The sequence below is a fragment of the Bufo gargarizans genome, unplaced genomic scaffold (genome assembly GCF_014858855.1).
Source record: "Bufo gargarizans isolate SCDJY-AF-19 unplaced genomic scaffold, ASM1485885v1 fragScaff_scaffold_252_pilon:::fragment_2:::debris, whole genome shotgun sequence".
NCBI classification, from domain to species: domain Eukaryota; kingdom Metazoa; phylum Chordata; class Amphibia; order Anura; family Bufonidae; genus Bufo; species Bufo gargarizans.
Window position 1 is genome coordinate 229,364 of NW_025334078.1, and position 27,003 is coordinate 256,366.

A 27,003-nucleotide genomic window follows, 5' to 3' on the forward strand; every position below is an offset into this window, starting at 1 on the left:
TAAGTGTAGTTGTGCCAAGCGTGTTTTATACTTGACAATTTTTGGCCCCTAAAGGACCCCGTGGCGGTTATAATTGTAAGGCATACCTTAGGTATCGTTTACTAAATTTTTAAAGGGGTTTTCCAAGGTTCTGATATTGATAACCTATCTTCAGGACATAACGGCTGTTTGCGAAGGGTGAGCACGCAGCTTACCAAGCATTGAACAGTCCACTGGATAGCAGCTGTGCTTGGTATTGCAGCTGTTCACTTGAACCTAGGCTACATGACTAATGAACATCATTAGCCTAGGACAGGGGTAGGCAACCTCCGGCTCTCCAGCTGTTGTGAAACTACAACTCCCAGTATGCATACTTGCTCTGCTCTTCTAAGAACTCTCATAGAAATGAATGGAGCATGCTGGGAATTGTAGTTTCACAACAGCTGGAGAGCCGCAGGTTGCTGATCCCTGGCCTAGGAAGAACACCGTGGCCTGTGGCCAGACAGCTGATGAGCGGGAGTCTGACTCCTGGGAGGATAGGCCATCAATATGCGAATCTCAGGAAACCCCTTCAACATAGTTTTAAACCCGTACTTCCTCTTTATTTGACCAGTTTGTTATTGTTTTGCTACTTTTGTGAATATTATTTTACATTGCGTTATATATTATTCTGCAGCCCTGGATACAAGCCATTCCTAAACATAATAAAACCTCAACTTCAGAAGCTGAGTGACGTGACAGTGGAGCAAGTGCAACCTGAAACTTTTCAGCCCACAGTTATCTCAAAAGTCACAGAGCAATCCAGCCCCAGGGCCGAGGACAGCCGCAGCTCCACCAGCCACAGTGCCAGCCCTCAAAGTGACCCAGGCAGCTGCAACACCAGCCGATACGAGGAGAATGCATCCAGACAAGAGCAAGATGAGGCTCTTCAAGAGGGAAGTTACGACTGCGTCATCTCCTAATGTTGAGTGAGCTCACACAGCCATCACAACAGTATTATAGAAGGAATCAATCACTTGCGGCTGGTCACATGGCTGGCGGTTTTTAATGGGTGTGAAATGACTTCTTTTTCTCAGTGGTTTCCAAGAAACCAACTCTGCAAATTTTGAAGCCTTACGTTTGTTTTGTTTGTATACCTTTTTTTTTTTTTTTTTTTTTTTTTCTTAAATACATTTTTATTCTTATTAATGAGAACTCAAGGCAGTGTACATGTGGAACCAATCGCTCCTATATCCTGGATATAAGCACCGTAAAGAGGCCGACACCAGAGGATCTGGAGTGAAAGTGTAAATGTAATTATGTGGTTTCACTGATTCTTTCACGGGTGTTGCTCTTACCTAATGTCGGCCTCAATCATTTGTTTATTTCATCTTCTCATAACCCAAAAACTTGCAAGAGTCTGGATAGGTATTTGGGTCTCCTCCGTTTTTTGGAGGGATATGTGTAATTTGACTTGTCATCCGCCTCAGTGCATCAGACATTTAGGTGCTACGATCTTTCTTTCCTACAGCTAAATCGGTTTGGTATTGCAGTGTAAATAATGTGTATTTTGTGAATAGTTCTCTCTCTTGCAGTTTATTATGAATTTGTAAGATAAAGGTGCAGGTCCGTCAGCGCCAGCCTGCCACTAGCTGGAAAGCCATTTTTTGTTGCACTTTGCAATGGACATGACGCTCTGTAATATCAGTTCATCAACTACACTGTGCTTTTACAGAATCTTCATTTAACTACTGTGACTGACCCCAGAACAAATCCTTCTGTTGTCTAGCTTTTTAATTAAGGTACAAGAAGGTTTTTATTTATTACCTTTGTACAATAATTCACTTGAACATAGGGTTTTTTTGTAAATAAAGTCAGCAATCATGTTCCATAATACCTGAAAACTGAATTTCAACTATAGGCAAAAATGTATTTCTGACTATTTTATTAAGTGTGTGGATTCCACCTAATTTTACCTTCCATAAATCATGTGTATTTAGTTGGAAAAGAAGAACATACACTTTGTCAAACCTCATCTCCTCTTCTTGTTAATGTCCCCAGATCTGAAATCTACAGCTGATATTCTTGCATTACAGTATTAAGATATAGAAACTGGTCTGTTTGTACCGTGCAATTGGGGGAAAAAAAAATGTATTATTTTATACAAGACATACGTTTATTTTTATAATAGATCTATTGGATTATTATATGGACCAAATGTTTCTAGTAACTCGTCTGAATGTGAAGGGTGATTGTAACAACACAGGTTTCACAATGACACTGGGGGAGCAGTGCTCCATTCAGGTATGAACAGGACACTTGAGGCTCAGCAGGTCTTCTTAATCCTGGAGTCTCCCTAAAATGTAAAGAATGCTCAAATAACTGTATCTCATTTGTAAAAAGGATTATAATAACTATGGTAGGTCACCTATGGTAATAAAAATGGTGGATTTTTTACGCCCAGGGCCTCGGTTGTGCAAATATTCACACTTATCCCATAGAAGGGACTGTATTAATGACAGTGTAGCAGGGGTCCATTCCATGGGAATAGATGCTGTGAAGTCCTCAAACACTTCAATTAGGATGCCGTCCCTTACACAATCCATGTTGTACTACTAAGTAAACCACCTGATGCTAGTGTGAACATAGCCAAAGGCCCTATCTGTCACAGGCTCCAATATGGTGCATTTTTAGTATTTACTGCCACATATTGCACTCTATCCCCCTCTAAATTAACACTATAATAGCATGACTAGTGGGGAATATGGCAAATGTACAGCATCTGATGGAGAAAAAAATCTTTGTGGAAATGCAATGGTATGTATGCCTCCCCTAGAATGCATACCCACCATGTTTGCGATCTGTCCTACACTGATGACTTAAGGTCATATGTATGATCTCTAGGTCAGTGTTTCCCAACCAGTGTGCCTCCAGCTGTTGCAAAACTACAACTCCCAGCATGCCCGCACAGCTTTGGCTGTGCGAGCATGCTGGGAGTTGTAGTTTTGCAACAGCTGGAGGCACACTGGTTGGGAAACACTGCTCTAGGTAACTCACATCAAGACTTGTTGTTGTAGTTCCACTTTGTGCACAATATTAAGCTAATGGTGTGATCAAGGAAATTTGGGGTTCAAATGACTTGCAGTTATTTGGTTTGCAGGTTTTAATGTATAAAGAATTTGTGATTTCAGAACCCCAGTAAATGTCATATAAAGCCTATGTAAAAATGGACTATATTTTTAAATAGAATACTCTTCTGAAACCTGTGCTTGATTATTTTTATTTGAATTTTCCCCTCACTCCCTTCATTTAGTTACTGTTTTTGTTTCTCTTACAGTCAAGGGACAAACATCTTGTGGAGTTTGTTACATTGCTCAATGCACAATTCTATCAGACACTAATTCAAATAAGTGCAATAAATTATTAAAGTAATAAAGCTATTGTAACTTGCTTTTCCATACATTTGATTTGTGGTTATTATGGTTTGTTTTACCTTTTTTTTTTTGTCTTGGTTTTACACATCGGTGAACCTTTTTAATGTTAGAATATCTAGAAGATAATATTAAAGGGGTTGTCCAGGATCCCTTTGGATTTTAGTTAGCCCCCTAGCATTATTGACTTAATACAAGAATCATACAAACTTGGTCCTGGCTGTTTTTGCCAATCTTTCTGTCCCAAGCTTGTTTATGTCCAGACATGGCCATATGCATGCTGCAGCCAGTGACTCACCTCAGTGGTGATGTGTCCCCAAGCAGCATGTCACTGCCGAGGCCAATTATTAGCTGCAGTGGTGCAAATCACCCTGTCCGCAGCTTAGGTGGAAGTAAACAAGCCTGGGACTGGAAGATTGACGAAAGCAGTCATGGTGCAAGAGCAGTGGGGGACCAAGTGAGTGATTCTTAGGTCAGCCAGGCTAGGGGGTGTTAACTCAGATCCTGCATCTCTGGCTGTGTTATAAAGCTTTAAAACAAGCTCATGGAAGAACTAGCCACGACCCATCGGGAGTTGCAGCGCGTAGAAATTGGCCCAAGTGAGAGCTATATATATATATATATATGCAGCTCTGACTCTCAACCCGATTTCTAAAGGCTATATCTCCTGCTGTAGAGCTAGTACTGCAATCTTGTCCTCATTTTAAAGCTTAGACTGTCAGCTTTAAAACTAGACCACAAATCTGAAGCTGCTACATAGTCTCAAATATGCCCAGAAAAAAAAGTGCTGATAAGGCTCCACAGTAAGACTTGCTCTAGGATTAGGAATACAGATTGTACATATTATATACTATATAATTCCCAATACATGCATACATTGGTTGGTGCATTCCTGTGTTGTTGTTTTTTTAATTTCAGTGAATGTTGACATGTGCAGTATGTATGAACTCTTCCCATTTACAGTATTTTTGCTGACTGTTTTAATCATCATAAGGACTCTGCATTTTAGTTGCAAATTAGAATTTCGGCCAACTTCTGATATTACCACTGGTTGTTGCAAAGTTGCATGAATATGGTTGTGTGTATTAACCCCTTCAAGACCCTGCCATTTTTCACCTTCCTGACCAGTGTCACTTTGTGTGGTAATAACTTTGAAATACTTCTACTTATTCTAGCCATTCTGAGATTGTTTTCTCGTGACACTTAACTCTTAAGCTACCAGCGCTGTACATGTACGGTGCTGGTGCGATGTGTAAACATGACGCCTGCTCACACGTGCAGTGGGCGTCATGGCCGGCAGATCTCTGCTGTTTCATACAGCAGAGACATGCGGCTAATTACCGTGACCGGCAATAATGCAGATCGCGGTAATTAAATGCTTTTAGATGTCGTGATCAAGTGTTGTTTTTGTTTTTCTTCCAGGCACATTTGTGCGTTCTCTTACAGTCAAGGAACCCAACATCTTATGGAGTTTGTTACATTGCTCAATGTAAGATCACGGCACCTAAATGAGCAAAAACCCAGAAGCTTGTGCTTCCTACCTATGCACAGTGTGTCCTGTCCAAACCGGGCGTAGGTAGTTGCGCTGAATACTGGTAGCTTTACTGAGTAACAGTATTCAAACTGCAATTCTTATTTTGGCCACCAGATGGCAGGCCATGATAAGAAATGAGCAAAAGTGAGCAAAATAAGCTAATCAATTCCTGATAAACCAAAATAAAAAAAATGTAATAAGCTCACATGACACAAATGATGACAAAAAAGTAAAAAAAAAAATATATAAGTTTAAATCACCCCCCTTTCCAATATAATTAAAAAATAAATACCAATAAATATAAACATCATGGGTATCACTGCGACCGAAAATGCCCATACTATTAAAATAGAAGAAAAAAAAAATCCAATATGGCGTAACGGAAGCAAGGGTCAAAATGGCCAATTTGCCATTTTTTTCATTGCTTCTCTTACTTAAAATTTTTAAATAAAATGTGATCAAAAAGTCATGTATACTCCAAAATGGTATCAATTAAAAGTACAGATTGTTCCACAAAAAAATGAGCCCCTAAACAGCTCAGTAGACATAAGTATAGAAAAAGTTATGGGGGTTAGAATATGGTGATATATAAAAAAAAAAGTTTAAGTTTATTTTTACACTATTTAGACATAAAGAACCTATACATATAGGGTATCGTTTTAATCATACTCACCCAGAGAATGAAGGGCATAAGTCAGTTTTCCCATAAACAAAACGCTTTGGGAACAAAACCCGTAAAACGGTGGAGGGATTGCGTTTTTCTTTTTCCAGTTCCACCCCATTTGGAATTTTTACAGCTTCCCACAACATTTAATGCCATAATAATGGTGTCATTAAAAAGTACAACTTGTCCCACAAAAAATAAGCCCTCATACAGCTATGTGACCGTAAAAATAAAAAAAAGTTTTGGCTCACGGAAAATAGGGAAGAAAAATGAAAAAAAAACTCTTATCCAAAGGGTTAATAGAAACCACCCATAAATGACCTCATTTTAGAAAATACACCCCCTCAAAATATTCAAAACTGATTTTACAAACTGTTAACCCTTTAGGTGTTCCACAAAAATTAAAGGAAAATAGAGGTAACTTTTTTTGCAGCTTTTCAATTTTAACCTCATTTTCCTGTAACAGCAAAACAAGACTCAATATTGATTACCATGATTCTGTAGTTTACAGAAACACCCCATGAGTTGTGGTAAACTGCTGTATGGACACATAGCAGGGCTCAGAAGGGAAAGAGCGCCATATGATTTTTGGAGCGTAGATTTTTGCTGGAATTCTTTTGGGCGCTATGTGACATTTGAAGACCACTGAGGCACCCTTACATTGAGCATTGTAGGGACTTAAGCCTATATTACACCAGGCGATTGTTGGGCCAATCTTCACTAATGATGATTTATACGAGCAATCTTCACTAATGATGATTTATACGAACACTCATTAGCCATGATCTGACAGTGTAATACTGCCCCTGATAACCAGATGCTCATTCTTTCAAATCTTTTGACAGGTTTAAACATTTTCATTTGTCGGCGATAGATCATGGTGTCTAATCACAATCTGATGCTGGCAACCAACTGGACAGCATTGGGACAAGTGGTAGTGTAACGATCTGTGGAGGAGATCGCTGCATGCAATAGTAGAACTCTCTTCCACTAGTGAGCAGGCAATTGCTGGGAACAAACAACTTCCTTTCAAATAATCGTCTGCAGAATCAGGCCGTCTAGTACAGCCTTTAGAGATTTGTTCTTTCACAGAAATACTCTCCTAATTATGTGTTAACATGTACTGTATGATCTAGGGCTGGAGAAGGGGGGCCTGATAAATCACCAAAATCTTTCCCATGTTAATTCTTTGTTATTCTGGTTACAGCTAGAGCTGCTCCACTCCTCTTGAGACGTTTGTCAGGATACTCCACCTGCAGCAGCCGCCCCATTTCCTCCCCCCCCCAAAAAAAAAAAAAAAACTTATCAACATCAAACTATGAGGGGAAAATACCGTATTTTTTTGCCCTATAAGAAAAAAAAAAGTGGGGGAAAATGCCCCTGTGTCTTATGGGGCAAATGCTGCCATTTTGCATCGCAGACTGCAAGGTATCAGCTGGAGGAGGGGCCCACTCTGCTCTGCCTGCTACAGGACATTTAGTAAGTAGTACAGATGGGGCTGGGGATCGGAACTTCATTTGAAAGTTATTATAATAAAAGGTTTAGGCAATAAAGCAGTGAGTTAGCGGCAGGGCTGGAGTACAGTGACCGCACCGACCCCTCCAACAGGTTTAGCTCCGGTATATTAGGGCATCTATAGGACACTACTTCTTGATCTACAAATGTTAAGGAGTCTATGATTATTATATTATTTTTTTTTTACTAGGACGTATTTGTACGTCAGTCCATTCCAATTCTTTGCTCTTTTTCATCTTACTGTAAAACAAACAATAAAAATCTAAATAAAGTAATACCCAAGAAGACCAATGCATATGCACGTGTTTGAATCATCAACCAGCATTTAGATTTTTTTTTTTATGTTACAATGACTATTAAAATGCAGTAGACGATACAATTGTTTCCGTTAATGAGGTTGGTTTGCTTATAATAGATTTTACAGACTCAATTGCAACAAAAAACAGAAGATAGAGTTACAGGGCAGAAGATAGAGTTACAGGGCAAAAGATTTTTAGCAGTTCTACTGACATCATTGTTATAGAAAAGGTGTACACAATTTAAATCAGTCATTTAAAACATATGATAAGTATATCAAGTAGAATTCAAGTATAAAATCATATAACCCCCTCACCTAGAGAATTAACAAATCAGTAGGCAGCTTAAGGACTGATGCACGCAACCGCATGTGTTTTGCGGTCAGCAAATCTTCAAAACGTGGATACCAGCTGTGAGCATACAAATCATTTTTTTTTTTTTTTTTATCTCCTGTATCAGACAAGAATGGTATATGTTCTATTTTTTTTTATTTTTTATAACGAGCTAGAGAAACAGACAAACTAATGCGGACAGCAGACGTGCTTTTGCAGCCCAACTGACATAAATGGGTCTTCGATCTGATATGCAAACATTTTTTTGAAAACTGGATCATAAAATCCAAAACCCGATCTATCTGCAGTTTATAAATCTATAGTAAAAGATATTTGACCTTATACAAAAACTAGTTCCAGTAGGTGGCAGACAAGTTCCAATTCCTTCTGTCATGTTTCGAGCACAGAAATGCAGTCACCTGGTTGACCGTTAGCTCTTTTCATCTGCAATGGTTTTCTTACGAGGCACATGGTATTTACTAAAACAGACATGTCAGGGGCATCTTTTCTTATAGCTCTGCGTTGTGCTTTTCTTCTGTTAATGTTACTAACCCTTGGTATAACTGTCTCTGTCTAGGACACGGTCAGCATTGACTGAACATTGTTAGTCCGTAGAGACACTAATAATAGTAGCTCCTAGTTGTAAATACCAGAAGGAAAAACTGAGTAACGGCACAATGCAGTGTTTTAAGAAAATATATCTGAATAGGTTAGGAGAGCTAACAGGCTTTTTTTTTTTTTTAAATACATCTGCAATGTAATTACTATCAAGGAACACCTTAGTACAAGATATGAAGCAGTTTTGGGGTACTGTCTCTAAGGCCTCTTGCACACAACAGTATTTTGTTTCCGTCCCGTTTTTGCGGTGTCCGTATGCGGAACCAATTATTTCAATGGTTCCACAAAAAAAAAAAAAAACAACGGAATGTACTCAGTGTGCATTCCGTTTCTGTATATCTGTTCCGCTAAAAGAGAGAACTTGTCACATTATTGTCCGTGTAACGGACAAGGATAGTACTGTTCTATTAGGGGCCAGCTGTTCCACAAAATATGTAATGAACACTGACGTCATCTGTATTTTTTGTGGATCCATTTTTTGTGGACCACAAAATACAGAAAAAGACACATGGTTGTGTGAAGAGAGATGACTCTTGACATAAGCAAACTCCTGCTTTCCATGTATTTGAGCACATGTGACAATGCAGCCTGTCAGACATTGCATATTAGGACTAGCTGATCCAGATGATGAGGGTTATAATACAGACATACAGGTAGCATTAGTTTAGACCACAATGTAAACAAGGATGACCCAGTGTGAAAAATATTAAAAAGTCCATATATAATGTTCTTTGCATGAGACTAGTTCAAGATACACAGGATATATTCAGTTCAATGTATTTCCACGTCCATTGAGAAGATTCAGTGCAGCTTTCATCATTATGAAATCAACCAATTCCCCAAGTATCAGAGCGAATAACTGCAGTGGTCCATGTGTCATTGCAGTCATAGAGTTAATACAAATGCGTTCCTCATATTCCTTTCCCCTTAACGTTGTTATGGTGCATGCACATAGAGCACTATGGTGATGCTTGCATAGAAAGACATCAATACACATACTGCTTATATGAACTGACCCAGCCGGATGGAAAGCTCCAGGTTGGGAACCTCTGCAGTAAAGAGTCAAGCTCAGGAGAGTGTTGATTCTCCCCAAAGAAGTAATGTGAAGCGGCTGCAACTGTGACTATTCCATCAAGGTGTCCGTCTGAGCCCTGGGAAAGAGCAAAAATGTAAGTAGCTATGTGATATACACAAAACACAACGTAAAAATGGGTTGATGTTCTAATTTAGGACTTTAAAGAGTAACCAAAAACTTTTCTCTTCTTCCTTTCTACTGTACTAGGGGAAAATATGGGTGTTTGGGTCACAGCAAGGTGGCCACGCTCTTCGGGCTGCATAAACCACCTCTTAGGCTACCTGGACACACTGCGGATTATGCGCCATTTTTCCTCGTAAATTCTTGTTAGGAACAAACAGCAAAGTGTATGAGATTAGAAAAATCTCATATACACTTTGGTTTTTTTGTTCAGTGCAGAAACTGACCGGCCATGTCCGCAGCACGTCAATTTTTTTAAGCAGTTTCTTTTGTGCGGATTTGACCCTTTTCAATGTAAGGGTGAGATCGTCAAAAAAAAAAATAATAAATACCAAAAAAAAACCGCAAGTAACACATCTAGTTTCTACGTGTAAATTTATGCAGAATTTCTGCTTTAACCCCTGTGCAGGTAGCCTTAGGGGAATTCATATTGTCAGAAGTGAACTCCTTACATGTTATGGGTCAGTCAACCATCTTTTACTTTGCATCTCCTGCATTTTCATCCAGAGGCCAATGCCCGTTTTATTTTAATTGTAGGGCAGATTACAGTGCCCGTAATGGTCAGTAGCCAAGGAGGTATAACATACCTCCTTGCTAACAACAGCTCAATCCCAGGAAGTATAGTATGTAGAGGTATGAGCTAGATAAAGAGCAAATTTCTTGAAGTTTGTTTCATGTCCAATTCGGGGAATTCTTCAAACAATTTAATTCTGTCCGAATAGATTCTACCCGAATCAAATATGCTACAATTGCCCTAAAAAATTGGTATATGCACACCCTCTGGTCTTAGATTTTTGAGGGGGGCGAGCGAGAAACAGATGAGCTGCAACTGGGTGTGACCGATATACGGCGACGTCACTGTCTTAAGTCTCATGTAGACTGCTGTGGAACACTGTTCGTGAGATACCGGACTGGCATTGCAAGAGTGCACGGTGTCATAGCAACCAATGACGCCGTGCGCTCCTCCAATGCCAGTCCAGTGTTCCACGAACGTCTGCATGAGGCTTTAAAAAGAGGTTGTGGCGCTCACTGAGCACCAGCCCCTTCAAACAGCAGATCGGCGGGTGTCTGACCTTCACAGGTCTGATACTGATGACCCATCCTTAGGACAGATCACCAATATCTTTTCCCAGCAGGCTCTGCCCCTCCATCACCAGGCTACCTTTTTAGAAAGTGGCAAAGGCGGCATTGAAACATCACATGACAAAATTTTGTTGCAGTGGTGTTTAAAAAGAGGCAAATGCGGGGTTTGCTACTTTATGCCAGAAAACGGGGGTAGATGGAATAAATCCCCCCCCCCCCCCCCCCCATAATGGTTACTCTGAAAGTTTATACAGATTGCAAATACACATTAAAACTGTATCTGAATTCAGAGCAGCAGAGAAATCTGAGCAGAAGATAGGTTAGACCAGTGATGGCGAACCTATGGCACGGGTGCCAGAGGCAGCACTCAGAGCCCTCTCTGTGGGCACCTGCACCTTGGAAAAAGTCTATGGCGTACCAATATGCTTTAGATTTTTCCTTCCATTCATCAGCACAGGACGCACTATGAACAGCACAGGCAGCACACTGAATGTAGGCTATTAAGCTATTATAGCTAAATGATAAAGTACATGGAAGATGTACTACAGTCATGTGAAAAAATTAGGACACCCTTTGAAAGCATGTGGTTTTTTGTAACATTTTTAATAAAAGGTTATTTCATCTCCGTTTCAACAATACAGAGAGATTAAAGTAATCCAACTAAACAAAGAAAACTGAAGAAAAGTCTTTTCAAGATCTTCTGTAAATGTCATTCTACAAAAATGCCTATTCTAACTGAGGAAAAAGATAGGACACCCTCACATGTATTCCCTCTTAAATTGGCTCAGATCTCACACAGGTATATCACACCAGGTGCACATAATTAGTAGATCGTTACTCTGCATGTTGAATGAGGCTTGCCCTATTTAAACCTCAGACATTTAGTTTGGTGTGCTCCTGACTGTTGAAGTGAGAGTGAGCACCATGGTGAGAGCAAAAGAGCTGTCAGAGGACTTCAGAAAAAAGATTGTAGCAGCCTATGAGTCTGGGAAGGGATTTAAAAAGATCTCAAAAGATTTTGAAATCAGCCATTCCACTGTCCGGAAGATAGTCTACAAGTGGAGGGCTTTCAAAACAACTGCCAACATGCCCAGGACTGGTCGCCCCAGCAAGTTCACCCCAAGAGCAGACCGCAAGATGCTAAAAGAGGTCTCCAAAAACCCTAAAGTGTCATCTCGAGAACTACAGCAGGCTCTGGCTACTGTTGATGTAGAAGTACATGCCTCTACAATCAGAAAGAGACTGTACAAGTTTAACTTGCATGGGAGGTGTGCAAGGAGGAAACCTTTGCTTTCCAAGAGAAACATCGAGGCCAGACTGACATTTGCCAGAGATAAAGTTGACAAAGACCAGGACTTCTGGAATAATGTTCTTTGGACAGATGAGTCCAAAATTGAATTATTTGGACACAACAGCAGAGGACATGTTTGGCGTAAACCAAACACAGCATTCCAAGAAAAGAACCTCATACCAACTGTGAAGCATGGAGGTGGAAGTGTCATGGTTTGGGGCTGCTTTGCTGCAGCAGGACCTGGTCAGCTCACCATCATAGAATCCACGATGAATTCTACTGTGTATCAGAAGGTGCTTGAAGAACATGTGAGACCATCAGTTAGAAAATTAAAGCTGAAGCGGAACTGGACCATGCAACATGACAATGACCCAAAACATACTAGTAAATCAACCAAAGATTGGCTGAAAAAGAAGAAATGGAGAGTCCTGGAATGGCCAAGTCAAAGTCCAGATTTGAATCCCATTGAGATGCTGTGGGGTGACTTGAAAAGGGCTGTACGTGCAAGAAACCCCTCAAACATCTCACAGCTGAAAAAGTTCTGCATTGAGGAGTGGGGTAAAATTTCCTCAGACCGATGTCGAAGACTGGTAGATGGCTACAAGAACCGTCTCACTGCAGTTATTTCAGCCAAAGGAGGTAACACTCGCTATTAGGGGCAAGGGTGTCCTATCTTTTTCCTCAGTTAGAATAGGCATTTTTGTAGAATGACATTTACAGAAGATCTTGAAAAGACTTTTCTTCAGTTTTCTTTGTTTAGTTGGATTACTTTAATCTCTCTGTATTGTTGAAACGGAGATGAAATAACCTTTTATTAAAAATGTTACAAAAAACCACATGCTTTCAAAGGGTGTCCTAATTTTTTCACATGACTGTATATTGGTATTCAGGTTAAATTGCCGTGTTGGCACTTTGCGATAAATAAGTAGGTATTTGGTTGCAGTTTGGGCACTCGGTCTCTAAAAGGTTCACCATCACTGGGTTAGACAGTGCAGAAGAATTAGGAAGGTAGTTTTGGGTATGAATGGAGTAGAAGACATGACATAACAGCACAATCGAAATAAAATAAAAATTGTAGAAAGCAGAAAATCTCTAAAGCTTCATTCATATTAGTATATTACCACTTAAGGTGCAGGCTATATACAGTACAGACCAAAAGTTCGGACACACCTTCTCATTCAAAGAGTTTTCTTTATTATCATGACTATGAAAATTGTAGATTCACACTGAAGGCATCAAAACTATGAATTAACACATGTGGAATTATATACATAACAAAAAAGTGTGAAACAACTGAAAATATGTCATATTCTAGGTTCTTCAAAGTAGCCACCTTTTGCTTTGATTACTGCTTTGCACACTCTTGATGAGCTTCAAGAGGTAGTCACCTGAAATGGTCTTCCAACAGTCTTGAAGGAGTTCCCAGAGATGCTTAGCACTTGTTGGCCCTTTTGCCTTCACTCTGCGGTCCAGCTCACCCCAAACCATCTCGATTGGGTTCAGGTCCGGTGACTGTGGAGGCCAGGTCATCTGGCGCAGCACCCCATCACTCTCCTTCATGGTCAAATAGCCCTTTACACAGCCTGGAGGTGTGTTTGGGGTCATTGTCCTGCTGAAAAATAAATGATGGTCCAACTAAACGCAAACCGGATGGAATAGCATGCCGCTGCAAGATGCTGTAGTAGCCATGCTGGTTCAGTATGCCTTCAATTTTGAATAAATCCCCAACAGTGTCACCAGCACAGCATCCCCACACCATCACACCTCCTCCTCCATGCTTCACGGTGGGAACCAGGCATGTAGAGTCCATCCGTTCACATTTTCTGCGTCACACAAAGACACGGTGGTTGGAACCAAAGATCTCAAATTTGGACTCATCAGACCAAAGCACAGATTTCCACTGGTCTAATGTCCATTCCTTGTGTTCTTTAGCCCAAACAAGTCTTTTCTGCTTGTTGCCTGTCCTTAGCAGTGGTTTCCTAGCAGATATTATACCATGAAGGCCTGATTCACACAGTCTCCTCTTAACAGTTGTTCTAGCGATGTCTCTGCTGCTAGAACTCTGTGTGGCATTGACCTGGTCTCTAATCTGAGCTGCTGTTAACCTGCGATTTCTGAGGCTGGTGACTCGGATGAACTTCTCCTCCGCAGCAGAGGTGACTCTTGGTCTTCCTTTCCTGGGGCGGTCCGCATGTGAGCCAGTTTTTGTAGCGCTTGATGGTTTTTGTGACTGCACTTGGGGACACTTTCAAAGTTTTCCCAATTTTTCGGACTGACTGACCTTCATTTCTTAAAGTGATGATGGCCACTCGTTTTTCTTTACTTAGCTGATTTTTTTCTTGCCATAATACAAATTCTAACAGTCTATTCAGTAGGACTGTCAGCTGTGTATCCACCTGACTTCTCCACAACGCAACTGATGGTCCCAACCCCATTTATAAGGCAAGAAATCCCACTTATTAAACCTGACAGGGCACACCTGTGAAGTGAAAACCATTTCAGGTGACTACCTCTTGAAGCTCATCAAGAGAATGCCAAGAGTGTGCAAAGCAGTAATCAAAGCAAAAGGTGGCTACTTTGAAGAACCTAGAATATGACATATTTTCAGTTGTTTCACACTTTTTTGTTATGTATATAATTCCACATGTGTTAATTCATAGTTTTGATGCCTTTCGTGTGAATCTACAATTTTTATAGTCATGAAAATAAAGAAAACTCTTTGAATGAGAAGGTGTCAAAATTTTGGTCTGTACTGTAAATATATATATATATATCTATCTCTCCAGAAATAGGATTGTATTCCGTCGGGCATGCAGGAGAAAGCACAAATAATATATTTCCAATACCAAAAAGAGGACCAAACCATCTGCTTACCTTAACTTCAATCCAGAATTTCCATGCAGGAGCATGCAAGCCATGGGAATAATATATAAAATAGTCCCCCCCACTGCCAGATAGTGGTATCCCATCACCCAAGGACCAGCTGGACAGCACACACGTTTCATATGGACGGATGTACACGGTTATATGACTGGGCCCTGCCAGAAGGGGAAAAATACTATATGTGAAGCAATACAGTGTTATTCACACTGTCAAGTCCGAATAATGCAATACACTGTACGCTATTATAAAAAGTACAAAAAGTTACAATTTGAAAGGTCAACTCTTCCTGAATAGAAGAAAATACATATAAAAATAGCATTTTATTGGAATAAACAGCATTCAGTGCAGCTTTTTCTAATATTATTCTATGTTCATTATCCGATTATTTGGAAATAGTTATTAATATTTAGAAATAGAGCAAAGTACTTACCTTTAACTTCAAAGTTCAGGCGTATAGTACCCCAGGGCATTTCTTCTTTGGATTCCAGTTTAAAGTCCATGTCCTTTTTGACTGGAGGAGGAGAAGCAGGAATGTACCAATTTTTTCTGTTCGAAAGGAGAAAAAAAAAAATAGTTTGAGCTGATCTGTCCAATCTTCTCTATCCCAAGATTTGATCTTGTTTGAACTTCATAGATAGCTAATGTGTGCAGAGGGTAAACAGTCATAAATCCAACTGGAGGGCAAAGATTAAATGACTGAATGAAGGCAGAATACAAAGCCTCATTATTAAAACATAACTTTTAACCACTTTAACCCCGCTAGCTAAAACCCCCTTCATGACCAGGCCACTTTTTACAATTCTGCACTACACTACTTTCACCGTTTATCGCTCGGTCATGCAACTTACCACCCAAATGAATTTTACCTCCTTTTCTTCTCACTAATAGAGCTTTTATTTGGTGGTATTTTATTGCTGCTGACATTTTTACTTTTTTTGTTATTAATCGAAATGTAACGATTTTTTTGCAAAAAAATGACATTTTTCACTTTCAGCTGTAAAATTTTGCAAAAAAAAAAAACGACATCCATATATAAATTTTTCGCTAACTTTATTGTTCTACATGTCTTTGATAAAAAAAAAAATGTTTGGGCAAAAAAAAAAAATGCTTTGGGTAAAAGTTATAGCGTTTACAAACTATGGTACAAAAATGTGAATTTCCGCTTTTTGAAGCAGCTCTGACTTTCTGAGCACCTGCCATGTTTCCTGAGGTTCTACAATGCCCAGAGAGTAGAAAAACCCCACAAGTGACCCCATTTCGGATAGTAGACACCCTAAGGTATTCGCTGATGGGCATAGTGAGTTCATAGAACTTTTTATTTTTTGTCACAAGTTAGCAGAAAATGATGATTTATATTTAAATTTTTTTTTTCCTTACAAAGTCTCATATTCCACTAACTTGTGACAAAAAATAAAAAATTCTAGGAACTCGCCGTGCCCCTCACGGAATACCTTGGGGTGTCTTCTTTCCAAAATGGGGTCACTTGTGGCGTAGTTATACTGCCCTGGCAATTTAGGGGCCCAAATGTGTGAGAAGTACCTTGCAATCAAAATGTGTAAAAAATGGCCTGCGAAATCCGAAAGGTGCACTTTGGAATATGTGCTCCTTTGCCCACCTTGGCTGCAAATAAGTGTCACACATCTGGTATCGCTGTACTCAGGAGAAGTTGTGCAATGTGTTTTGGGGTGTCATTTTACATATACCCATGCTGGGTGAGAGAAATATCTTGGCAAAAGACAACTTTTCCCATTTTTTTATACAAAGTTGGCATTTGACCAAGATATTTTTCTCACCCAGCATAGGTATATGTAAAATGACACCCCAAAACACATTCCCCAACTTCTCCTGAGTACGGCGATACCAGATGTGTGACACTTTTTTGCAGCCTAGATGCGCAAAGGTGCCCAAATTCCTTTTAGGAGGGCATTTTTAGACATTTGGATCCCAGACTTCTTCTCACACTTTCGGGCCCCTAAAAAGCCAGGGCAGTATAAATACCCCACATGTGACCCCACTTTGGAAAGAAGACACCCCAAGGTATTCAATGAGGGGCATGGCGAGTTCATCGAATTTTTTTTTTTTTTGCATAATTTAGCGGAAATAGATTTTTATTTTTTGTTTTTTTCTCACAAAGTCTCACTTTCCGCTAACTTAGGACAAAAATTTCAATCTTTCATGGACTCAATATGCCCCTCACGGAATACCTTTGGGTGTCTTCTTTCCGAAATGGGGTCACATGTGGGGTATTTATACTGCCCTGGCTTTTTAGGGGCCCTAAAGCGTGAGAAGAAGTCTGGAATATAAATGTCTAAAAATGTTTACGCATTTGGATTCCGTGAGGGGTATGGTGAGTTCATGTGAGATTTTATTTTTTGACACAAGTTAGTGGAATATGAGACTTTGTAAGAAAAAACAAACAAAAAATATATATATTTCCGCTAACTTGGGCCAAAAAAATGTCTGAATGGAGCCTTACCGGGGGGGTGATCAATGACAGGGGTGTGATCACCCATATAGACTCCCTGATCACCCCCCTGGTAAGGCTCCATTCAGACGTCCGTATGATTTTTACGGATCCATGGATCGGATCCGCAAAACACATGCGGACGTCTGAATGGAGCCTTACAGGGGGTGATCAATGACAGGGGGTGATCAGGGAGTGTATATGGGTGATCACCCCCCTGTAAGGCTCCATTCAGACGTCCGTATGATTTTTACGGATCCATGGATACATGGATCGGATCCGCAAAACACATGCGGACGTCTGAATGGAGCCTTCGTTTGAGCCTTTGCAGCAGGTGTCGCTGCGCTTCCCGTCTTATAAGGTGGCTTTTTTAGTTGATATATCAGGGAGTTTATATGGGGTGATCAGGGGTTCATAAGGGGTTAATAAGTGACGGGGGGAGGGGGGGGGGGGGGTGTGTGTGTAGTGTAGTGTGGTGTTTGGTGCGACTTTACTGAGCTACCTGTGTCCTCTGGTGGTCGATCCAAACAAAAGGGACCACCAGAGGACCAGGTAGCAGGTTTATTAGACGCTGTTATGAAAACAGCGTCTAATATACCTGTTAGGGGTTAAAAAAAAAAAATCACATCTCCAGCCTGCCAGCGAGCGATCGCCGCTGGCAGGCTGGAGATCCACTCGCTTACCTTCTGTTCCTGTGTGCGCGTGTTCACAGGAAATCTCGGCCCTTGCGAGATGACGCGTATATGCGTCACTCTGCGCAGGGCTGCCGCCTCCGGACCGCACATCTGCGTTAGGCGGTCCGGAGGCGGTTAATAGACGTATCATTAAAATAGAAATATAGTAAATTCTCTCAAAATAGAGCTAAAAGCCTTGAGTTAGCGTAGGCTGTGGATTTTTAACCACAATTAGGCCTCTTTCAGGCAAGAGAATGTCACGCTGCGAACTCCCAGCACAGCACCCAGCCTGACCTTCCAGCACTGCCGGGGTTGCATAGCATTATATTGGTTTATGATACTATGTAACCCTTAGAGCAGTGTTTCCCAACCAGTGTGCCTCCAGCTGTTGCAAAACTACAACTCCCAGCATGCCTGCACAGCCAAAGGCTGTCCAGGCCTGCTGGGAGTTGTAGTTTTGCAACAGCTGGAGGCACACTGGTTGGGAAACACTGCCTTAGAGGTCTGCAATGTATTGTATAACACTGACAACATTATGCATCATAAATCTATATAATGCTATGCGACCCTGTCAGTGCTGGGAGGTCAGGTGCTGCGAGTTCGCAGCGTGACACTTGTTCGTCTGAAAGTGGCCTTAGACTAGCACATTAATAATATGCAACAATGCTGTAAAATGTGTGTAAACCCCAGCTAAAGAGGATCAATGTACACAGAAACATGACAAAATGAAAATGATCACATGACAAAAAACTATAAATCTATAGTTACCAAGATTTAGGTTACTCACAGACAGTCTATACATTTCTTTATGCGTGATCTTCCACCGTATCCTGGGAACAAGCAGTCACAGATGAAGACAGGGCACCATATAAGATTCTTGGTGTAGGATTCTTGCCTTATTAAATGTGTGCTGTCCCTTATACTTGGAGGTAATGCCCCCACTGCTGGTAGCTAGCCCAATATAATCTTGACTCCCCCTATAAGGCTGTATTCACACGTCCGCAATGTGTTTTGCGGATACACGGAGACACGGATCCGCAAAACACGGAAAGCGGCAATGTGCTTTCCGCATTTTGCGGACCGCACATTGCCGACATAATAGAATATGCCTGTTCTTGTCCGCAATTGCGGACAAGAATAGGACATGTTCTATTTTTTTTGCGGAAATGGAAGCACGGATGCGGAAGTGCGGATCCGCAAATGTGGATGCGGACAGCACATTCCGTCCCCATACAGAATGAATAGGTCCGCACCCTTTCCGCAAAATTGCGGAAAGAATGCGGACCGATTTTGCGGACGTGTGAATGGAGCCTAAATGGTATTAAAACTAGAGACTCTGCTCTCTCTGTAAATGCTGCGCCCTCTCTACTTTGATTCACAGGGCCAGGCATGATTATGTTTTCATTGCCAGGTTCTGTCAAACTGCAGAAGGCATGGCAGTTGCAGAGAGAGCAGAGGCTCTAGGTGTAACGGCAACACCCCTGTTGCTCCTAGATGCTCATTTGCAAATATTAAAACTTCATTTTTCTCAGCAATGAGGACACATGTGAACATGGGACCAACACAGACGCCTTCAGCTACTAAGCGCACATGTAACAGGTCAGCCAGTGTCATAGGTACAGATCTGCTGACAGATGCCCTTTAAATACAAATGAAGCAAAGTCCCAACACATTTCCCCTTTTTTGTAAATTACCGGTAGTCCTTTAAGGGACCAGTTTGAACACATGAAAAGAAAACACATGTGAAGGCATACAGCACCTATCCCATATGCTGAGATCACAACATCCAGATGGTGAGTATGTCAGAGAGTCCGGCCATAGATAGAAAAAAAAGTGGGCATCTGAGTGTCGTGACCTCAGCATGGGGCATAGGCGCAATCTACCTGCAACAGCGTTTTCTTTTGATGCATTCAAACTAGTCCCTGGATAAAGCCAATTATCAAAAGAGGAAACAACCTGAGACTTTGCATCATATGTATTTAATATCTTATAGGGCGAGTTAGAGGTAAACAGGGCTAGCCAGCAGGAGAAGGGCAGTGCCTCCATTTATAAGGGCAGCACACATGGGGCATTTGATAGGGGAAGAGTCCTACATTACTTGCCTGCCACACTTTATACATGGTGCCATTTATTCATCTGTGACTGCTTGTTCCCAGGATACAGTGAGAGACCATGCTAAAAGGGAAAAAAAAAAAACAACAGTTTCCCTATGTAGTCTGCGAGTAACATAAATCTTGGTAACCACAGATTTTCAGTTTTCGTTATGTGATAACATTTTATCTGGGGACTATGACAGATATCTGTTTATTAGTTACTGCTTATATTGGGGAAATTTTGATATCTACAAGCATCTTATATAATTTAATATATATATATATATATATATATATATATATATATATATATATATATATATATATACACATACACATACACACACACATACACATACATACACTGTATAAGGGTCCATTCACACGTCCGTTTTTTCTTTCCTGATCTGTTCCGTTTTTTGCAGAACAGATCAGGACCCATTCATTTTCAATGGGTCCTGGAAAAAATCGGACAGCACAATGTGTGCTGTCCGTTTCCGTTGTTCCGTTCCGCATGTCCGTTTAAATATAAAACATGTCCTATTATGTTCCTGAAAAATCGGATCCTTGTACAATGCAAAGTTAATGGTTCCGCAAAAAACAGAAGACATTCGGATGTCATTCCGTATGTCTTCCGTTTTTTGCGGAATCCGTTCCTGGAAACACATAGCTAATTTTATTTATTTTTTTCAATTTTTTTTCAAAGAAATCCAAACAACTTTATTTGATTATTGAAATGTATACATGTTTCCGTTTTTGGGGATCCGCAAAAAACGGATGACATACGGAAACATTTTCAGGAACAACGGATCCGCAAAAAACGGACCGAAATTCGGATTATAGAAAAATCCTGACGTGTGAATGTAGCCTTATTCAGAGGAAAATAAGTTATTTAGCAGAGGAAATTATTTAGCAGAGGAAAATAAGAAAACTAAATATTTTTCGTCAGACCTCAGATCAGAGCCCCATCAGAGATAAAATAAATTAACTTGGCTTTCCTGCTCCGCTGCCACTCTGCAGGTCTGGCGGTCTTCTCCTGCACTCACTGATCCCTGGTCTTCTCTGGGCCCGCTTTGCATGTGTCGTGACTGTGTATGTCAGGTCATAGTGCGCTCACTGCATCCTGAAGCTCTACACAGTCAGGACACATGCAGTGCGGCACCTGGAGGATGACCAGGGAGCAGTGGGAACAGAAGCACTACAGTCGACACTCCCCGCACTTCCATAACGGAAGCACTCATTAGTATTCGCTTTATAAGAAGCACTGCCATTCCCCTCCCCCCAATTTTCTTACAAAGTCGAAAAACATCTGAAGTCTATTTGCATAATACTTTGTTTGAATACTGTACCGATTGAGCGTTCTGTACAGTATTCGAATGTATTGGCTCAGATGAGCCGAAGTGATTACTTTGCAAAGTCTCGCAAGACTTTGCATAATAACGCCATAAAATCATTTCTAATGTAAATTAACTGATTTCCCGAACTCTGGTTCAGTTCCAAGTGGTACCAAACGATTTATTATGCAAATCGACTTTGAAAGTTTCATCCGAAGTCGATTCGCTCATCCCTATTATTGATATATTATCGGTGTGCTGGTCTAATTATGATAAGAAATCCCACCTACACTGACAAGCCTGGTCTTTTGTATCATTGTATTCAAAGTATTTATCATATTTCTATTTAAATGTACTGAATGTTGGGGTAACAGAGATGTAACCACAGTACAATGCTTTCACTTTGTCAAGCTGATATTAATAACTTGGTGCTTCATGCAACATGCTGAACTTCTGCATATTGGTTCACACATACAATCAGTCCTACAGTAAACACTTACTAACCTGAGTAACTGATGCACAGGGAAATACCAAGGGAACCCACAGAATGGACCGACATCACATTGAGCCCTTGCTGTATCATTTAATTCCGGTACATGAGGCGTGAGGTGTGTTATTCCATTGTAATCAAAGGCATTTACCCATATCCCAGAATCTCGCTTTATCACATCTCCATTCAAATTGTGGAACAATCGGGTTGTGTGCTGAAGCAGGGGAGAATGAACATTGACACATATTTCTGACATACACAAGTATATAAGATAGTTAAAGGGAACGTGTCATCAACTTTATTCTGACCTCACTGAGGGCAGCATAAAATACTGACAGAAATGCTGATTTCAGCGGTGTGTCTCTCATGAGCTAAAAGTAAGTGGTTGCCGAGAACCAGCATCATAACCATTGCAGCCCAGGCCTGGAAAACAGTCACATCTACCTGAGAAGAGTCCTGGTTATCCATAATCTCCTGCTCTCCTGCCCATCTGCTGATGATTGGCAGTTCTCTCCTAGAGAGAAAGGGAGAAAACTAGGTAGACGGCTGTCAGTCATCAGCAGGTGGGCAGGAGAGCAGGACTTCATGGATAACCAGGACTCTTCTCAGGTGGCTTTGACTCTTTTCCAGGCCCAGTCTGCAAGGATTGTGATGTTGGTTCTCGGCAACCACTTGATTTTACCTTATATATAACAGACCACTGAAATCATCTCACCTGTCTCTATTTTATACTGCCGTTAGTATGGGCAGCAAAAAGTTGATGACAGGTTCCCTTTAAAGGGGTCTCCCAGTTTAAAACGGCTCTATTCTCACACCAGATGCAGCATGTTAGAAGATATAATCAGTGGGGGTCTCTAACCCGGGACTCTATTTTAATTGCAATGTGTTGAGCATATAGAATAAAGAGTTATTGTATACTCAATATGTTGGAAAGTTATAGAAATCTATGATTAGGCAAAACTTTGGTACAATACAAAGTACTTTGTTTTAGAGATCAGTGGGGCCCCAGGTGAAATGCCTCATGGATATACCATATGGAAATGTCAGTACTGGAAGACCCCTCTATTACACTGCTATATCTACACGAACAAACAAAGTCCATAAGCGGAGTATAAATAACGTATGATGTATAATATACCTGTAGGAAGATTCTCTTTGGCTTGGGGCTGTCCATACTGGCACTGTAGGGGAAGAACACCCCAAAACACACAAGGATAAAGGTCACAGCAGACACAACAGCCAACAACAGTATTGTTGTTTTGGTGCTCTTGACAAGATAAATGAACTTGACCTAAAAGAGAACAAAGCCAAAACTGAAATTTGTAAATTTACATTGAACAACTGCATGTGTGTACCAAATACAAATTTCTCATCCGTCTCACTGGGGGACACAGGCTTGACCATGGGTATAGCTGTTGCCGCTAGGAGGCGGACACTAAGCACACAAAGTGTAAGCTCCTCCCTCTTCAGCTATACCCTTCCTACAGGGACCAAGCTAAATCAGTTTTAGCTTAGTGTCTGTAGGAGGCAGGTATGCTGATTTTTTTTTTGCTTTTTCTTCTTTCCTTCTTTAGCGGGAAGCTTCAGGCAGTCTGTAAAACTGCCTGCACTCCAACCCAGGAGACAGGGGGTAACCCAAACCCCCTGCTCCTTCCCGTGCTCCAGGAGGAAAGGAGGACCAGAGGTTCCTTGAAAAAAGTCTGTCTCCCGCCAGCATTCACATCACAACGGCCGCCCAACGCAAGTTTCCTCTGTTTCCGGGGTAGAGTCCCTCACCAAGGAGCCGCACACCGAAGGTGGTGACCCAGCTGGAGCCAGGGGGGCAGAAGACGCCGCATAGGTGAGTATAAAGTTTGGACTACTACCAGACCTGGAAGTCCTACTTTAGTTGGTGCGAGTGGCAACAGCTGTCTCCCGTTCGTTTTTATTCTTTGCCGTGACTTTTGGCTTTCCTGCAGTCGGACATGGCCTTGGGGCTGGCTCTCAGCAACCTCAAAGGGCAAGTGTCGGCTCTCTCCATTTTTTTTCAGCGGAATTTAGCTTCGCTTTCGGCGGTTCAGACTTTTCTACAGGGGGTGGCGCATGCTGTGTCCCCTTTCCGTCTTCCACTGGATCCTTCGTTTGAGCCTTTGCAGCAGGTGTCGCTGTGCTTTCTGTCTTATAAGGTGGCTTTTTTAGTTGATATTACTTCTATCTGTAGAGTGTCGGAACTCACGGCTCTGTCATGTCGGTCGCCCTTCCTGATCCTCCATCAGGATAAGGTGGTCCTTCGCCCTGTGCAGTCCTTCCTGCCGAAGGTGGTGTCAACATTCCATATAAATGAGATTATTCTCCCTTCATTTTGTCCGGACCAGTCTCATCCTCGGGAGCCGTTCGTATTTATCTGACCCAGACGGCATCTTTCCGGCGAACGGAGCCCGGTTCGCGATTCCAGACGGACCGAGACGAGTGCTGGCAGTGTCAAAGACTTCCATTTCCTGATGGATTAGTTTGGCTATTGTGGAAGCGTACCGCGTTAAGGACTGGGCCCCACCCTTCCGGGTGACTGCTCATTCTGCTCGGGCAGTGGGGGCCTCTTGGGCAGTGCATCCCGGGGATTCGGCCCTCCAGGTGTGCATGGCGGCTACTTCGTCATCTTTGCATACTTTTTCCAAGTTTTATAGAGTGCACACCTTTACGTCTGCTGACGTGTCTTTGGGGTGTAGAGTTTTGCAGATGGCGGTTCTCTGATTGACAAGAGGGTTGCTCGTTATGCCCACCCTTAGGGACTGCTCTGTAACCTCCCATGGTCAAAGCCTGTGTCCCCCAATGAGACGGATGAGAAAACTAGATTTTTGTTCTTACCGTAAAATCTGTTTCTCTTCCGTTCACTGGGGGACACAGCCTGTGTTCCCCAATGAACGATAAAATCTGTTTCTCTATCGTTCATTGGGGGGACACAGGCTTTGAACATGGGTATAGCTGTTGCCGCCAGGAGGCGGACACTAAGCACACAAAGTGTAAGCTCCTCCCTCTTCAGCTATTCCCTTCCTACAGGGACCAAGCTAAATCAGTTAGTGCAAAAGGAGAAGCAAGACACAAGAAAATCACACTATGTACAAACCCAGAACCAGACAGGCCTGAAAAGGGGCCAAACAAAAGAATGGGTGGGAGCTGTGTCCCCCAGTGAACGGAAGAGAAACAGATTTTACGACAAGTACAAAAACCTAGTTTTCTCTAATACAATTCAATTAAAGAGTTATTATTTAAAGAGGACCTTTCACCAGTCCTGACTTCACAATATAAGTAAATGGAAATGTAGGGCATGTTGAATAAATGTAGTTATGCTTATTGTTTTCCTGTATACTGCTCTCTTTCCCCGCTGTGCTCCCCGTTTAGGTTTCACGTCCTGTATGCAAATCCATACCATCGGTACAGGGAGGAGGAGACGGCCCAGTTTTGCAGGGGTCCTGTCCTTCTCCATGGCTGTGAGCTGTCCAAATTCAGGGGAGCACATCACAGCCAGGGAGGAAAAAAATATTAAAATCTCACCTTCTCCAAGGCTGTGGTGCAGTCCGCTGCTATTGGGCAGCTCACAGCCAGGGAGAAGGAGACGTCCACTGAGGAACGCAGCCTTCTCCTCCTCCCTGTACCGATGGTATGGATTAGTATTACAGGGTGGAAAAACGAGCAGTCCAAAGGAAAAAATAAAAATAAGTACAAGGATATCTCCTCAACAAGCCCTAGTTCCAGCGCAACTACTAAATGTAACTCATTTTAATCCTAAATAATAAGAAATTATGGATACCTGAGCCTAATTTTCCTAAAATGAAAATAAATGGTCACAAAAATACATTTTAACAATAAGTAGATTTAACCAATAACTGCACCTACACCTAATAAAATGTTAATATTTTCATAATAGAGTGATAGGCTCCCCTAAACTCCAAAAAATGTATTATCTTAAATTGTTATAAATGGCATGAAGCATGTGGGACCAACACTTATACCAAGATCAGTCCAATAGGCGACCATCAAAGTAGACATGTCAGTGCATGGCCAGCTCATCTCCATTTTTTGGTTACTCAGGAGTTTTCTAGACCTTTATATACAGTTGAACCACTGAATGATTTCCCCTAATAAGGTATATTTCATATATTCACACAAATAATTGGTTTATACAAAATAACTCTCAAAATGATAGATACTAAAATTACAAAAAGATTTGCCACTGGTTAAAGTCCATCTAATGTTGTAACAATGTACTACACACACACACAAATATACTTACAAAACAAGTCATTGAAATGATAGTGCAAATGACAAAGAAGGAAGCCATCACAACGTCTGGTGGAATTTCTGTACCACTGCGGCCAAATATAGGTGTGAACATCTCAAAAACAGCCCATACATGATAGGTTGTGTGCAAATAAGGATAAAACATTCCCAGCAGATAGACTGCTATGTATCTATAAGAAGAACCTGTGAACAGGAAAGAGATTACATCATTTATGCAGGGAAGAAATATAAGAAAATTGTAGCTTTACACAATTTCAAGAATGAGGGCCTATACCCTGTGGAGCCCCAAGAAATGAATGAAGCAACAGCTCAGGCATGCATGTAGAGTGGTTGCACGCATGCCTGAACGGGTAGGGGTCCCCAGTTCTCATGATCGTGGGGGGGTCCTACTGCTGGGACCCCCACCAATCATAAGAAAGGGGCCCTGTACCCTGTGGAGCCCCCTGAAATAGTTATCTCCTATCCTGTTGATAGGGAATAGCAACATACCTGGAATACCCCTTTAAAGGTTTTTTTGGGGGAATATGAACTATTAAAGAGAAGGCCCTCCAGCATGCATTGTCTTGCCAGTGCTCCAGACTAAAAAAAATACCTAGTAGCCATTGGCTCCTGAACTGAAAAATTTAGGAGCCAAATCAAATTTTTAGTCGCCAAATCGAAACCGAATCAAAATTTTGGTATCGTGACAACGCTACGCTGATCAGATCGGCATAGGGTTGTTTTGATACCAAAATTTTGATTCGCTTTCGTCACCATAAAAAAGTATTGCGATACTCAATACCGCGCAAAAAAAAAAAAACACCAAAAAA

General features: G+C 41.3%; 2 protein-coding genes across 2 annotated transcripts in view; one reads left to right on the forward strand and one right to left on the reverse strand.

The window, feature by feature from the left end:
* Positions 1-3,418, forward strand: part of RIC1 (RIC1 homolog, RAB6A GEF complex partner 1) — a 117,380-nt gene extending 113,962 nt beyond the window's left edge. Inside the window, 2 exon segments of the mRNA XM_044272935.1 lie at positions 656-2,866; positions 3,007-3,418. Coding sequence (XP_044128870.1) covers positions 656-941 — 286 coding nt within the window. The 3' untranslated portion in view covers positions 942-2,866; positions 3,007-3,418.
* A 4,387-nt stretch (positions 3,419-7,805) lies between these two features.
* The window catches only part of ERMP1 (endoplasmic reticulum metallopeptidase 1), a 47,994-nt gene continuing 28,796 nt past the window's right edge, over positions 7,806-27,003 (reverse strand). The window contains exons 10-15 of the mRNA XM_044272942.1: positions 26,187-26,377; positions 23,055-23,207; positions 21,931-22,130; positions 15,292-15,407; positions 14,853-15,016; positions 7,806-9,500 (exon numbers count right to left, since the gene is read on the reverse strand). Coding sequence (XP_044128877.1) covers positions 9,336-9,500; positions 14,853-15,016; positions 15,292-15,407; positions 21,931-22,130; positions 23,055-23,207; positions 26,187-26,377 — 989 coding nt within the window. The 3' untranslated portion in view covers positions 7,806-9,335. The remainder of the gene's footprint in view (positions 9,501-14,852; positions 15,017-15,291; positions 15,408-21,930; positions 22,131-23,054; positions 23,208-26,186; positions 26,378-27,003) is intronic.